The sequence below is a fragment of the Piliocolobus tephrosceles genome, chromosome 16, assembly GCF_002776525.5.
Source record: "Piliocolobus tephrosceles isolate RC106 chromosome 16, ASM277652v3, whole genome shotgun sequence".
Classification (NCBI taxonomy): Eukaryota; Metazoa; Chordata; class Mammalia; order Primates; family Cercopithecidae; genus Piliocolobus; species Piliocolobus tephrosceles.
Genome location: NC_045449.1, coordinates 4,919,177 through 4,934,364, shown reverse-complemented (window position 1 = coordinate 4,934,364; position 15,188 = coordinate 4,919,177). Strand labels below are relative to the sequence as shown.

Below are 15,188 nucleotides of genomic sequence, written 5' to 3'. Positions count from 1 at the left end.
GTGGGAAATCTTTTAGGGGTAGCTCAGATCTTATTAAACACCATCGTGTTCATACTGGAGAGAAACCTCATGAATGTAGTGAATGTGGGAAAGTCTTTAGTCAGAGATCACACCTTGTTACACACCAGAAAATCCATACTGGAGAGAAGCCCTATCAGTGCACTGAATGTGGGAAAGCCTTCAGGCAGCATTCCCTCCTTATTCAACATCAGAGAATTCATAGTGGTGAGAAGCCCTATGAATGTAAGGAATGTGGGAAACTCTTTACGTGGCGCACGGCTTTCCTCAAACATCAGAGGCTGCATGCTGGAGACAAACTTGAAGAATGTGAGAAAACCTTTAGCAAGGATGAGGAGCTTAGGAGAGAGCAGAGAACTCACCAGGAAGAGAAAGCTTATTGGTGTAATCAGTGTGGTAGGGCTTTCCAGGGCAGCTCAGACCTCATCAGACATCAGGTAACTCATACAGGAGAGAAACCGTATGAATGTAAAGAATGTGGGAAAACTTTCAATCAGAGCTCAGACCTTCTGAGACATCATAGAATTCACAGTGGAGAAAAACCTTATGTATGCAACAAATGTGGGAAATCTTTTAGGGGAAGCTCAGATCTTATTAGACACCATCGTGTTCATACGGGAGAGAAACCCTATGAATGCCCTGAATGTGGGAAGGCCTTCAGTCAGAACTCACACCTTATCAGTCATCAAAGAATTCATACCAGAGAGAAACCCTTTGAATAGCAGCAACTGTGGTAAGGCCTTAAGTGGGCGGACAGCTTGTCTTAAATACCAGAAACTTCACATTGGAAAGGAATTTGAGGACTGTAAGAGAGTCTACAAACAGGACCTATTCTAATAGATAGCAGAAACCAAATGAATGTAGTAAAACTACAAAAAGCCTGATGGAGACCACATCTTATTGCACTACAGATGGGTTTTATTAGGAAGACCATGTGAAGGTGGGAAAGCATAGAAAATTCCTGCCAGATTTGTCAAAGATGTAAGTATAATCAAGTGGAAAAGCTAAAAGCTCTTGGACGTAATCACCTTTTTTTTTTCTGTCTCAGAATTGACACTAGAATATGGTCCCAACAATACAATTTTTTAAATTATTTATTTTTTAAAATACAAAGAGACAAGGTCTCACTATGTTGCCCAGGCTGGTCTTGAACTCCTGGGCACAAGCAGTCCTCCCTCCTCAGCCTCCCAAAGGGTTGGGATTATAGGCATGAACCACTGCACCAATGTTTCAGGGGATGTCTATCATTATTAAAATCATTATAAATCGCTTTGGCAACAACCCCGAAACTAAATTATTCATGGAAAGAGCCATTTCAATCTTGACTTCCTAGTTGAGTGACAAGTTTAAATGTGGGAAAAAAACCCTGTGAAAGTAAGGAGTGTAGGCCAGGTGTGGTGGCTTGTACCTGTAATTCCAGCACTTTGGGAGGCCGAGGTGGGTTGATCACGAGGTCAGGAGTTGATCACGAGGAGCTACTATGCCTGGCCAACATAGTAAAACCCTGTCTCTACTAAAAATACAAAAATTAGCTGGGCATGGTGAGGCATGCCTGTAGTCCCAGCTACTTGGGAGGCTAAGGCAGGAGAATCACTTGAATCTGGGAGGCAGAGGTTGCAGTGAGCTAAGATCGCGCCACTGCACTCCAGCCTGGGCAACAAGAGTGAAACTTCATCTCAAAAAAAAAAGTCTAACTCTTTTACTTGTCTTTACGATGCTGTACAGTGAGAGCTAATGTTTATAAGGATAAACAGGATACTTAAAGGGATTTGAAGGTAATTTAATGCAGTGGTTTCCAACTTTTTAATCACCAAGGCCTTCTTTTTACTCCCCTATGTCCGGTGTTTTAAAAGATTATGTTTACTTGGGGGGAGGGGGGAGGGATTGCATTGGGGAGTTATACCTGATATAAATGATGAATTGATGGGTGCTGATGAGTTGATAGGTGCAGCACACCAACATGGCACAAGTATACATATGTAACAAACCTGCACGTTATGCACATGGACCCTAGAACTTAAAGTATAATAATAAATAAATAAATAAATAAATAAATAAATAAATAAATAAAAGATTATGTTTACCAAACTGCATTTATTAAATAATTATATTTTGCTACATAAAGGCATGTACAACACAAATCATGCTTCTGACTGGCACCATGTAGGCAGACCCAGGTACTAAAATTCCAGCCCAAAGCAAATAATAAAACATTTTTATTAGCCTTTTTATCCCTTTTGTGGGCAAACATATCACCTATGTTAGGCTTTTTGAAATATTCACTATTACTTGTAAACTGCAGATTAAAAACTAACCAATTCATCTTTGATGGAGCTTGAATCAAACTAAGGGTATTGGACTTTCGAAAGACTGAAATTTTTGTTACAGTACGGAATGTTTTCAACTGTGAATGCGGAAATAAAAGTTATTTAAGAATTGCTTAGTGACTGTTTAGTATGTGCCAGGGTCCATAATTAGATGGGGCTAAAGAAAGTCATTGTTCAAAGAATTTACAGTCCAGTGGGGGCTGAAGGAGTACAAAGAGTTAATCTTCAGATAATCAGATAATTCGTGAAATAAAAGCCCACCTATTCAAAGCTTTTTTTTTTTTTTTTTTTTTTTTTTTTGAGACGGAGTCTCGCTGTGCCGCCCAGGCTGGAGTGCAGTGGCCGATCTCAGCTCACTGCAAGCTCCGCCTCCCGGGTTCACGCCATTCTCCTGCCTCAGCCTCCCCAGTAACTGGGACTACAGGCACCCGCCATGTCGCCTGGCTAGTTTTTTGTATTTTTAGTAGAGACGGGGTTTCACCATGTTAGCCAGGATGGTCTCGATCTCCTTCCTGACCTCGTGATCCGCCCGTCTCGGCCTCCCAAAGTGCTGGGATTACAGGCTTGAGCCACCACGCCCAGCCTCAAAGCTTTTATAGGTAGCAGAAGCTAATGTAGTAGTGTCCAGTTTGTAAACCTGAATTCTGCAAAATAAAACCTACCTGTTAAGGAGCAGTCTACTTTGGAACTTTGAGAAAAGAGCCTAAATGATCAAAGTTTGCCTTAAGATTTTAAACAGCAAAAGAACCAAACTCCAAGAGGACCAAAGCTGAGAAAGTCAGAGTGTGATAATCTCTTTGAGGAAGAGGGGTGATGGGAATGTGGCTTAGGAGAGGTTTCTTCATACAAATATTTGATAGTGATAGAGGCAGGACAGGAAGTTGAGAAAGTCTAAGCAGATGTGGCAGGCCCCCAGTGAAACCCCACCTTTGAGCTGAAAAGCCTGAAACCCACAGCCCAAAGTAAGAACTTCTATTCCTGTTTGCTTGCTCCCTCCTAGTTGGTTCTTTCTGAATAATGTCTTCTTACCAATTGAATGTTGCCTTTTCCAAAACTATCTATGGCCGCCCCACCCTCATTCTGTGCCTATAAAGACCCCAGACTCAGTCAGTAGATGAGAGAGATGGCCAGACTTTCAGGAAGAGATAGCCAGACTTTGGGGAGAAGATGACCTGCCCTTTCTATCCCCTCTCTAGCTCCCCTCTCCACTGAGAGCCATTGTGACCACTCTATAAAATTCTCCACCTTCATCATCCTTCAAGTGTTCTACACAACCTCATTCTTCTTGGATGCCAGACAAAAGCTGGGTACCCACCAAGTTTGGCTACCCAAAAGGCTGTCCCACCTGCCCTTTGCCCTCACTGGTGGTGGGTAGGCACCCCACGCAATGAGGCTAGGGTCCAGCTGAGCTGTTAACACACAGCCATCCTCAAACAGTGGCACTAAGAGAGCATTGTAACACTGCCTCTGGGGCTTTGGGGTCACAGGCACCCCTACTTGGGCACCACCACAGACCCCAAATAGGGCTTGCTCTTGAAGCTGCCCAGAGCAGCCAACTAGATCCTGCAGTCATTTGCTCATGCCTGCTCCGGTCACAGGCCCTGCATAGAGCTTGCTCGTGCTGGTGCCTGTAGTGGTCAGCCAGATCCTGCATTCGCTTGCTTACCTGCACACCCCTGCAACAGGCTGAGCACAGTGGGCTGAGTAAACAGGGCGCCCCTGTCCTGAGTCCCACGAAGGAATCAAGGAAAAAAATCCTGCAACAATAGGAAATAAGACTGTCACTACCATCCCTGAGGTAGCGGGTGCATGACTATGGTAGAATAAGTGAATGCTAGCCAATAATCTGCCAATAGAGTCCACTTGTCTTTTTTTTTTTTTTTTCCTGAGATGGAGTCCCACTCTGTTGCCTAGGCTGGAGTGCAGTGGCATGAACTTGGCCCATTGCAACCTCTGCCTCCCAGGTTCAAGTGATTCTCCTGCCTCAGCCTCCTGAGGAGCTGGGATTACAGGTGCAAGCCAGTACACCCAGCTAATTTTTGTAGTTTTGGTAGAGACAGCGTTCCACCATGTTGGCCAGCCTGGTCTCAAATTCCTGGTGATCTGGCTGCCTTGGCCTCCCAAAGTCCTGGGATTACAGGTGTGAGCCACTGCACCCAGCCTCACCTGTCTTGATTTTCAATGCCCTTAGAGTGAGGCCACCATCATCTCTTGCTTGTACTATTACCCAGCCTCCTAACATGCCTCCCTGATTCCAACCATTCTCTACAGGGCAGCTGGAATGATCTTCCTTCAGAACAAATCTGATAGTGCCACCCCCTCTCTAAATTTCCACAGTGATTTCCCACTACAGCCTGAAGTCCAAAGTCCTTAATGTAACATACATACTCTCATGCAACCCCATTTATCCACTTGTGCCATATTTACTGAGTTTTTTTTTTTTTTTTTTTTGAGACAGAGTCTCGCTCTGTCACCCAGGCTGGAGTGCAATGGTGCAATGTTGGCTCGCTGCAACCTCTGTCTCCTGGGTTCAAGTGATTCTTCCGCCTCAGCCTACTGAGTAGCTGGAATTACAGGTATGTGCCACCACACCCGGCTAATTTTTGTATTTTTAGTAGAGAGGGTGTTTCACCATGTTGGTCAGGCTGGTCTCGAACTCCTGACCTCGTGATCCACCCACATTAGCCTCCCCAAGTGCTGGGATTAGAGGCCTGAGCCACTTCACCCAGCATTATTGAGCTTTTAATATGTGTTAAGCATTCGGTGCTACAAAGCTGGGTGAGCATAAATGGGCAAGTCTCTGGCCGGATGGAGGTTATAATTGTAGAAGAGAAGCTAATTAGAATCATTAATAAAGTTGCAACCATAATAAGTGCCTAAAAGGAGAGGCATATGATACTACAGTGGGGAGTCTGACCTAGTTGGGGAAGGGTTTCTACAAAGTACTTACTTTTCCTTCCTATTATTTACCCATGAACTCTCTGCAGTTCCCCAAGAATGCAGGCACCGCCCTCTTGCCCTGTGGCCATTCCACCAGACATTCCCTCTGTCAAGAGGGAAATCAGGGCCAGGCGCGGTGGCTCACGCCTGTAATCCCAGCACTTTGGGAGGCCGAGACGGGCGGATCACGAGGTCAGGAAATCGAGACCATCCTGGCTAACACGGTGAAACCCCGTCTCTACTAAAAATACAAAAAACTAGCCCGGCGACCTGGCGGGCACCTGTAGTCCCAGCTACTGGGGAGGCTGAGGCAGGAGAATGGCGTGAACCCGAGAGGCGGAGCTCGCAGTGAGCTGAGATCTGGCCACTGCACGCCAGCCTGGGCGGCAGAGCGAGACTCTGTCTCAAAAAAAAAAAAAAAAAAAGAGGGAAATCATATCCCGGTGAGCCCGACTGGAAAGCGGTCTCGGCGGTACAGTCTTGTGTCTCCCAAGTCCTTCCTGTCCAGGACTCACGTATCTGCCTGTCTTTCCTGATGGACTCCTGGTGACGGTCTAGTGCCTCCACGGGCCACGGCCGGCCACAGCAAGGCAGCAACTGTAACTTGTCGCCTGCCCCACTAGGCTGAGCTCTTCCTGGACAGGGACTGGCCCTTTTCCCTTTTGTCGGCTCCGTGACTCCAGGTAGATGCCCCTCAGACGCCACGCACGATGGTGGCTCACGTGGGCCAGAAGTGTTCCCCCTCTCTCCCCACGGCTTTTCTAGGAAAGCAGGAGGACTCGGTTTGACTTGATGGTGCGGCGCCCCAGCCCCGTGAAGCCGGGAGTGGTGAGGCAGGCCGCCGGCAGCCGGGCAGTCAGTGAGGGCGCGCAGAGAGCCAGTGAAAGGGCACAGGATGCAAGCCCACTCCACCCTGTTGCTAAACCTTTGTCCTGCTCTCACAAACATATTGTAAAGATGTTGTAAGTTCCTGTTTTTCTGTGGCATGGCAGGGTCACAGGACGCCTTTAAGTATTACCTGCTAAACCCGTTGTGAAACCTGTCACAATATGATTAACTGCCTTTGTGTGAGACTGCTTTCCCGCCTCAGGTTTGCGAAAACAAGCCCTGCCCTGTCCTGCGAGCCCCTGATAAACGTCATCAGAGTTTCAAAATTAACGGAAATATCAGAAATGCCGGGAACCAATCATAATAAGCCGAATCGCCTTGTTCAAATATCAGCCAATCATGCATCCAGTTTGTACAATGACTCTGTGCCTGTTTACCCCAGACTATACAACACTGTCCTGAGCCCAGCTGGGGAGCTCTCCTGCCCCGCTGGTTTCACGAGTGAGTGAGAGCTCCAGGTTCGAACCTGTAATAAAGATCCTCGCTGCTTGGCTTTGACTCTGGACTCTGGTGGTCTTCTTCGGGGAATAAAGGGTCTGGGCATAACACCAGCAGGCGGGAAGTCCTCGCAGTGAGCTTCTCCAGCGAGGCCCGTGACCCCTCATCATGATTACTAGTTGGGGCGGGGACAGCATGGGCGCGGCCGCCAAGGTAGCCCCGAGTGAAGGGAAGACTGATGGGCGCCTGGAGACAAGCTCCCACAGAGGCCGCGTATTTGGAGCTGGGAGCTGGGGCCCCCCCATCCCAGTGAGCTGCTACCCCCTCCACCTGGTCTCTGTGCCTTGCGCCCCCTAGCGCGGTCCAGCCCTGCAGCTTTGAGGTCCTTCCGGCGCACGCACCCCGCCCGGATCCCCTGGCGCTGCCCCGGGAGGCTCTGCCTAGCCCGGCGCCTCGAGGACCCGGGCCTCAGTGGCCAAAGGCGGCACGGGGTGCGCCCAGGCCCTGTCCCCGGGAGGCTGGACCGCCAGTCTGCGCATGAGGCCATCTGCGAGGCACGAGTGAAGGAGACCGGGGCTTGCTGAGTAAGGACCTCCTTCAGTGACTGGAAGGTTATTCATGAGGCCTTCTGACACTCTAAAAACGGATTTTCTCCAGGGTTTGATGAGTATCAGGGTGGTGGCTTCTTGAGTTTTGAACAGGCATCACAAATAAATCCCTCTGGAACACAGAACTGCATCTCTTCCGTTTTGGGTTTTGTGTGTATGTGTTTTTGGAGACGGAGTCTCGCTCTGTTGCCCAGGCCAGAGTGCAGTGGCACGATCTCAGCTCACTGTAACCTCCACCTCCCGGGTTAAAGCTATTCTCCTGCCTCAGCCTCCCGAGTAGCTGGGATTACAGGTGCTCACCACCACGCCCGGCTAATTTTGTATTTTTAGTAGAGAGAAGGTTTCACCATGTTGGCCAGGCTGGTCTTGAACTCCTGACCTCAGGTGATCCACTGGCCTCGGCTTCTCAAAGTGCTTGGATTACAGGCATGAGCCACTGCACATGGCCAGAACTCAGTCCTTATAGAACATCAGAGGATCCATACAGGTGAGAGGTCTTATAAATGCAGTGGGTGTGGGAAAGATGTGAGAGGTAACTCACAACGTATTCAGCATCAAAGAATTCACAGTGGAAACTTTATGAATGCAACGAATGTTCAAAGACTTGTAATCAGAGCTCACACCTTATTCAACATCATAGAATTCGTAGTGGAGGAAAGCCCTATGAATGTGACAAGCATGGGAAAGTCTTCAGATAGAGCTCAGACCTTGTGAGGCATCTGGAAATTCATATTGGAGATAAAGTGTTGGAATGTAGTGAGCATGGAAGAATTTTCAATCAGAGCTCAGGTCTAATACAGCATCAAAGAAACCAAACAGAATCATAACCCTAGGAAGACAGTAATGATAAAGATGTCAGTATGTACATATAGGAAGAGAGAAGGAGAGTTTGTTTTTGCCATAACTGCTTGGAAAATTCTAAGCTTCCTAACAGCTAATTTTCATCTGATTCAGTGTATAGTACTTAGTCTCAGGTCATGTGCAGATATGTCCTCCCCAAATGCTTACCACAAGATAAATCAGAAATCTTGACTGGAATAAGCTTCTAGTTCCATTTCACCCCTTTATTGTCAGAGGTTCCACACCACAGGAAAATCTTGTAAATGGTGGAAGCTGCATAAAGCACCATCATCATCACAAAATGGTGTCCTTGTGTCTCCTGTTTAGCAGCACTGGGAATCTAATAGCTTTCCGCTTGTCTTTTTTTCCTTACTATGAATTGTGCCAGGGGAACAGTAAAATGGCTATGATATCCTGAACTCTAGGGTGGGTGTCTTTCCGGGACAGAATCTAATCCAAAAGTCTGCAAATGGACTTGAGGTTTTCATATTAGTATACATGTCAATATGTAGTTTAGGGAGTTTGCGTTATTCCCCCATTCCTAGCAAAATTAGACACAGAAGCAGCTAATTAAATCAGGAAAGGGAAATTGATGGTAAGTCGTAAGACCCATTGTCTTCTTTCATGTAAAAGTGGAAGTTGTGATTCAATCTATTCTGTAGGATTTGAAAGTATAATGGCACATTGAAGTCTGACATACCGAAATCCAGGCTCTGTCAATTTCATCTCTGTAACCTTTATTGTTTCTGAGTCTTGATTTTTCTTATCTATAAAATCAAGATAATGACATTAATACAATCCCTTGTGGGGCAACTGTGAAGACTAAATGAGACAATTTCATTAAGTTCCTAGCATAGTTCTAGACACAGAGTAGACATTCAACAAATAACTAATTTTATCCATAGCTCCTAGGTGCAGTAATTATCAGTGGCACTTTGAAGGAAAAAAGATAATATATCCCCCAACCATGACCTTGAGGATTACAAGATTCTGCACTTCCTGCTCCTACTTGAAGTCAGAAGGGGCTTGGCCCAGTATAAGTAAATTGCAAGGATTGGGGGGGGGGGGGGCTGTTATGCACATTTTCAAGGATACTGTATCTTGGAGAAACAAGTTTAATAATCTGAGAACTACACAGTTGAGTAACAATTTTTCCTGGAGAGACTAGGATTAAGCTATTTTATAAAAGTATTGAGAGAAAAGCTATTTTATAAAAGTATTCAGAGACTGGATCAATCAATATCCTGCAAATTTGATAGTGAGATAAATTTATTTTTAATTTTTTTTTTTTTGAGACGGAGTCTCGCTCTGTAGCCCCGGCTGGAGTGCAGTGGCACGATCTCAGCTCATTGCAACCTCTGCTTCCTGGGTTCAAACGATTCTCCTGTCTCCTGAGTAGTGGGGACTACAGGCGCCTGCCAACACGCCAGGCTAACCTTTTTGTATTTTTAATAGAGACAGGGTTTCACCATATTGGCCACCACGTCTCAAAAAAAAAAAAAATTAAATTAAAAATAAACAAAAAAACACCAACTCCTATTTCCCCCATCGCAATAAAATTAACCTTAGAATTCTTTTTTCTCCTCCTCTCCCCGTACCCAGCCAGTGGTTGGGGAATATTTTTTCGTGGAGGGAACCGTCTTCCAGAGCTGTGACCCTCTCATCAGGTCTGAGAAGAGGTAACTGGAAACTAGAACTCTTGGCCGGGCACGGTGGCTCAAGCCTGTAATCCCAGCACTTTGGGAGGCCGAGACGGGCGGATCACGAGGTCAGAAGATTGAGACCATCCTGGCTCACACGGTGAAACCCCCCCCCCTACTAAAAAATACAAAAAGCTAGCCGGGCGCGGTGGCGGGTGCCTGTAGTCCCAGCTACTCGGGAGGCTGAGGCAGGAGAATGGCGTAAACCCGGGAGGCGGAGCTTGCAGTGAGCTGAGATGCGGCCACTGCACTCCAGCCTGGGCAACAGAGCAAGACTCCGTCTCAAAAAAAAAAAGAAAAGAAAAGAAAATAGAACTCCTGGAGAAGTGTTACCACAGGCCATGCACAAGGCCAGAATTTCCCTGACATCTGTCCGCCAGCACCGCCCTTTCAGGTGCAACTCCACAAGAGACCCGCCAAACTTGGCGAAGTCACCCGCTTACAGGGCTCACTCTCCACCTGAGCAAGGACTGCAATTCCCAGGGGCCTCCAGGGCATCCGGCCGCGCCATTCCAGTCCTGCAGGCGGCGCGCTCTTTCCCGCGCCGCTCAAGTACGGGAACCGGTTCCCGGGCTCCCAGCCTTTCGGCAGGACCCACGCGCCTGGGCCAAAGTCCGCGAGCGGAAGCCGGCGGCGCAGAGGCTTCTGGGAGATGGAGGCCGAGGCTGCGACCTGCGCAGGCGCAAACCTGCAGCTGGGGTTGAGGGCTGGAAGTGGCGCGGTTCGCGGCAGCGCCCCGATGGAACCTCCAGGTCCTGTGAGGTGAGTGTCGGCGGCGGCTTCCCCGAGGTCCACCTCGCGGCTTGGCTTTTGCCCGTCCCGCAGGCAGCGGCGGCTCTGCAGTGAGCAGGCCTGGCAGGCAGCTCCGCGGACGTGTGTGGAGAGGGGTTTGAGTTGCCCACGGTGCCCGCGCTGCGCTGCCCGCGTTGCGTCACGTGCCGTGGAGGGGGGTCTTGATGTTCCTCTAATCTTTTCTCGAGACCCCTGGATAGGGAGTGAAGGGTGGGAGGGGGAGTTGTACCTGGCCTGGACGACAGCTCCCTTCCCGGGCTCCCGGGCGGGCACCTGCCCCAGGCCGGGGTAGAGAAGTTTTGCTGGGGCCAGCGCCGCCGGGCATCACCCTGGTAGACACGAGCTCCGCGTTTTGCTTCGCGCCTCCTTTGTCTTCGGCCAGGGGTCCCTCTTTGTGCTCCTTTCGTGGCCTCTGATGCGTCCCACCTCCTTGCCTGTGTGAAAGGAAAATAAAATCTCAGGACCCCAAACTTACTATGCCAAAGGGAAAAGTTAAGCTTGGAAACTGAGTCACGGAAAAAAAACTGCTTTTCCTTTTGTTCCTAAACCGATAGCTGCAAGACAGAAAGCAACATATGCCCCCAGGTGGCCTCCCTCACCCTGGCAATGTAAATGAACAGCCCAGCTTCACCGGACAAGACTAGAAATCCTTCCTCCACCCACCCGGAGACGAAGCTATTTGACTTCTTCCTCTACTCTATATCTACTTTATCTTGTGGAAAATGCAGATTTACTGAGCACGAGACAAATTCATAATTGACTTCCCCTTTTCACGTGCAACAGGTGAACTCAGCTCTAATCAAATCCTCACAAGAATGTGGCCACTTACCTCACTACATACCCCCCCTCTTCTTTACTCCTTCCCCTCCTGCCAGCTTTCTCCGCATTAAATTGAAACCCTCAAAACCCTCGGTGGTAAAAGTGCGGGCCACGGATCTTACTGTGGCTTGTGTGTCTTTTTCCTAGGTGCATCCTCAACCTTAGCAAAGTAACCCCTAAATTGGTTGAGACCTATCTCAGCTGCTTTTGTGGTTTACACCTGTTAGATTCCTTGACGCAGGTCACTGTACCCGAGTTTTGTTCATAGCTGCCCCTTAATAGGGCTTCTGCGTTTGAATGAGATCCAACTCCTTGGAGGGGACTTAACGACTTAACGGTTTTCTTTTGCTGAAACTGCTACTTCAGAAAGTTTTTAAAGCAGGGAGGAGCCTCCCCAGCAAACCCCACCTTGCAGTCAAAGCTGCTCGGCTCTGGGCTCTGCATCTGGAAACTTGGGTTCTGCTTCAAACTTGTTTCTTCCCAATAGTCATTTCTTCCCATAGGCCCCCACAGCTTTTTTTTTCTTGATATTTTTTCCTGTTAATGGCATTTATTCAGCTGTATTGTAGAAAACCACTTTACATCCCCGTCTCTACAACAATGCAGGTTTCTCAAAAACATTGACTTAGTACATCAGAATTCTCAGGAGGGGTGGAAGAAAAAGCCGGACTAAAGGGTATATATAGTACAGGGTTTGGCTCTTTGTAGTGCTGAGTATATGTTTAATGAACAAAAAAAAGAAGAGGCCAGGCATGGTGGCTCATGCTTGTAATCCTGCCACTTTGGGAGGCCGAGGCGGGTGGATCACCTGAGGTCAGGAGTTCAAGACCAGCCTGGCCAATATGGCAAAACCCTGTCCCTACTAAAAATACAAAAAAATTAGCTGGGCGTGTTGGCGGGCGCCTGTAATCCCAGCTACTCGGGAGGCTGAGGTAGGAGAATCTCTAGAACCCTGGGGGTGGAGGTTGCAGTGAGCTGAGATCGCACCACTGCACTCCAGCCTGGGTAACAGAGTCTCACTCTGTTACCCAAAAAAAAAAAAAAAAAAAGGAGAGGAGGAATAATTTCTTCTTATGTTACAGGGGGCCCTTGCAGTATTCCAGCTGGTATGTGCCTTCTGCAGAGCTAGTCCAGACTAGAATGGCTGTATCACTAACAGCAGCTGAAACTCTAGCCCTTCAGGGTACACGGGGACAAGAGAAGATTATGATGATGGAACCAAAGGAAGAGGAACAGTCTTGTGAGTATGAGACCAGGCTACCTGGGAACCACTCTACCAGTCAAGAGATCTTCCGCCAACGCTTCAGGCATCTCCGCTACCAGGAGACTCCTGGTCCCCGGGAGGCCTTGAGCCAACTACGGGTACTCTGCTGTGAGTGGCTAAGGCCAGAGAAACACACGAAGGAGCAGATCCTGGAGTTCCTGGTGCTGGAACAATTCTTGACCATCCTGCCTGAGGAGCTCCAGTCCTGGGTGCGGGGACATCACCCTAAGAGTGGAGAGGAGGCTGTGACTGTGCTGGAGGATTTAGAGAAAGGACTTGAACCAGAGCCGCAGGTGGGAAGGGGGATTTGGTCTGTTATGGGAGCCAGATCAATGACCTTCAGGCTGGACAGAGGGGCAGCAGTAGGGGGAGTTGCCAAGTTCAAACCTCTCTTGGGCCAGGTAGAGCAGTTAGTATGTGTTTCTGTGTCTGTCTTTTCCGCCCTCGAGCCCTGAATGAGAAAGAGACTCTAGTTCCTCTTCCTTCCCTTGTGCTGACTCCGAGGAGGCTCTCTAAAGTCTTCTTGGAAGCTTTGGTCCAAGGAGGGTCACATCTGCAAGTGTCCAGGCAGGGGACAGAAACCACACTAGTAATTTGAAGAAAATTTAAAACTGAGTGGTGCCTGATCACCTCCAGGTCCCAGGCCCTGCACATGGACCTGCACAGGAAGAGCCATGGGAGAAGAAGGAATCTCTGGGAGCAGCCCAGGAAGCACTGAGCATCCGGCTCCAGCCTAAGGAGACCCAGCCTTTCCCAAAGAGTGGTGAGGAGCAGGATTCTGTGGGGAGGGAGAGGGGAAAGAGGGACAATAAAGGGCACAGTACCTAGTACCTGTGAAGAGTAAATAGTAGTAGGCACTTAAATGTTTGGTATCATCACAGCCTTACTATTCTTATCTCTTAGGTGAGAGACTTTGCCTGTTTTATCACTTGTAAAATTAGGAGTAAGAATAACCTGCCTCATAAGATAGCTCTGAGGATGAAGCTGAACTTGGGTCATATCTAGATATAAAGCCTGGCCAGCATCTCTTAACTTTAGAGAGCCCTAAATCAGGACCAGGAAATAGTTCATTCACTTAATGCTTTATCATCTTCACTGCACTTAACTCCTAGTCTATAATAACTCTGCCCTGAGCTAGAGGCCAGCCTTGAGATCCTTTGTTTTTTTTTTTTTTAACTCCTGAGGCCTCGCAGAACACACTTTTTAAGCCATAAAGCACTCCTATGTGAGATACAGCCTGTCATCACCTTTACCACCTCTTCCTCATGTAAACAGCCCTATTTGAAACTCTTATGTGTGCCCTCACCTTCTACCCCTTCAGATTCACTACAGAAACTTCCTTCTTGGCCTGCATACATACCCACAACCAACCTCTCCTCTCTGCCAGTGGCAAACACTAGACTTACAGCCTCAGGGGTGTGAACTCTCCTTGTTGACCTCTGTAGCATCGTGACTGTATTGTGAATATGCTGCTAACCAAAAAGAGTCTACTTGATACTTGCTTTTACACCATAACCCCTCCCCAACATCAGTATCACCAAACCAAGGCATTTGAAAAAATCAAATTCTTGTTAGTTACAAAATGGGAAAAAATAGAAATAGAGATTAATTAGATTCTGTCCCAAAAGTATGTTTCTACTTCTTAGCTCTTCTTTCTTCTTTGCCTTTTTTTCACTTTTTTTTTTGGTCTCCTTTACTTCTGTTTAGTAAGCCTGTATTCATTTATCACTTTTATTACTTTACTTTCAAAAAGAAGCTAGCTATTGTGTGATTTTTTTTTTTTTCTCTATAGCAAGCATATTTCAGATTTTTTTAACCACAGCATTTAACTTGAAAAAACGAATTTTTAAAAATCAAATGATCTTGGCTGGGCACAGTGGCTCACACCTATAATCCCAGCACTTTGGGAGGCTGAGGCAGGTGGATCACTTGGGGTCAGGAATTCAAGACCAGCCTGGCTAACATGGCGAAACCCCGTCTCTACTAAAAATACAAAAATTAGCCGGGTGTGGTGGAACGTGCCTGTAATCCCAGCTACTGGGGAGGCTGAGGCATGAAAATCACTTGAACCAGGGAAGCGGAGGTTGCAGTGAGCCAAGACCATGCCACTACACTCCAGCCTGGGCGACAGAAAAAAAAAAAAAAAAAGTCAAATGACCTTGAGTTATCTTAAAGCAATTGGTTTCTGTTCTCCTTAGGCTATAGGGAGTGTTACAACAGATAAAACATAAAATGTGCTATGGCCATTTAAAAACAAAAAGGCAACGCACTCTTTTTCCCTTTTTAAGGAAGAAAAAGGCAGAGAGCACCAAGCAGATAGGAGGCAGGGAGCTGGAAGTCCTTTTGGTAAAGGAAGCAGTTAGTTGAGGATCCTGTAAAGAGACTATAGATTTATGCAGCTGGGAAATGGATGGGCAGAGGTGAAGGTTGCAGAGCCAGGAAGGGCACAGTTTTTGTGCCTTTAGAAACCTCCCTTTTCCTTAACCCTAATGATTCTTGTTTTTCCCTTTCATCACACCATCACTCCCTGATTCCTTGAAAATATGAAAAAAAT

General features: G+C 47.5%; 3 protein-coding genes across 5 annotated transcripts in view; 2 read left to right on the top strand and 1 right to left on the bottom strand.

Annotated features, from left to right (window-relative positions):
* The window catches only part of ZNF594 (zinc finger protein 594), a 9,664-nt gene extending 7,703 nt beyond the window's left edge, over nt 1–1,961 (top strand). Inside the window, 2 exon segments of the mRNA XM_026456325.2 lie at nt 1–506; nt 509–1,961. The exon segment at nt 1–506 is cut by the window's left edge and continues 12 nt beyond it. Of these exon segments, the coding sequence (XP_026312110.2) occupies nt 1–506; nt 509–541 (539 nt within the window). The 3' untranslated portion in view covers nt 542–1,961.
* LOC111521372 overlaps nt 1–6,425 on the bottom strand; it is a 35,402-nt gene extending 28,977 nt beyond the window's left edge. The window contains exons 1-2 of the mRNA XM_031934314.1: nt 5,801–6,425; nt 4,012–4,102 (exon numbers count right to left, since the gene is read on the bottom strand). Of these exons, the coding sequence (XP_031790174.1) occupies nt 4,012–4,102; nt 5,801–6,272 (563 nt within the window). The 5' untranslated portion in view covers nt 6,273–6,425. The remainder of the gene's footprint in view (nt 1–4,011; nt 4,103–5,800) is intronic.
* Nucleotides 6,426–10,064: 3,639 nt separating this feature from the next.
* The window catches only part of ZNF232 (zinc finger protein 232), a 6,542-nt gene continuing 1,418 nt past the window's right edge, over nt 10,065–15,188 (top strand). Inside the window, exons 1-3 of one of the 3 annotated variants that reach the window (XM_023184749.1) lie at nt 10,065–10,521; nt 12,453–12,927; nt 13,271–13,397. In XM_023184749.1, the coding sequence (XP_023040517.1) occupies nt 10,412–10,521; nt 12,453–12,927; nt 13,271–13,397 (712 nt within the window). In that variant the 5' untranslated portion in view covers nt 10,065–10,411. The remainder of the gene's footprint in view (nt 10,522–12,452; nt 12,928–13,270; nt 13,398–15,188) is intronic. The other 2 variants (XM_023184748.3, XM_023184750.1) reach the window with 2 other exon arrangements.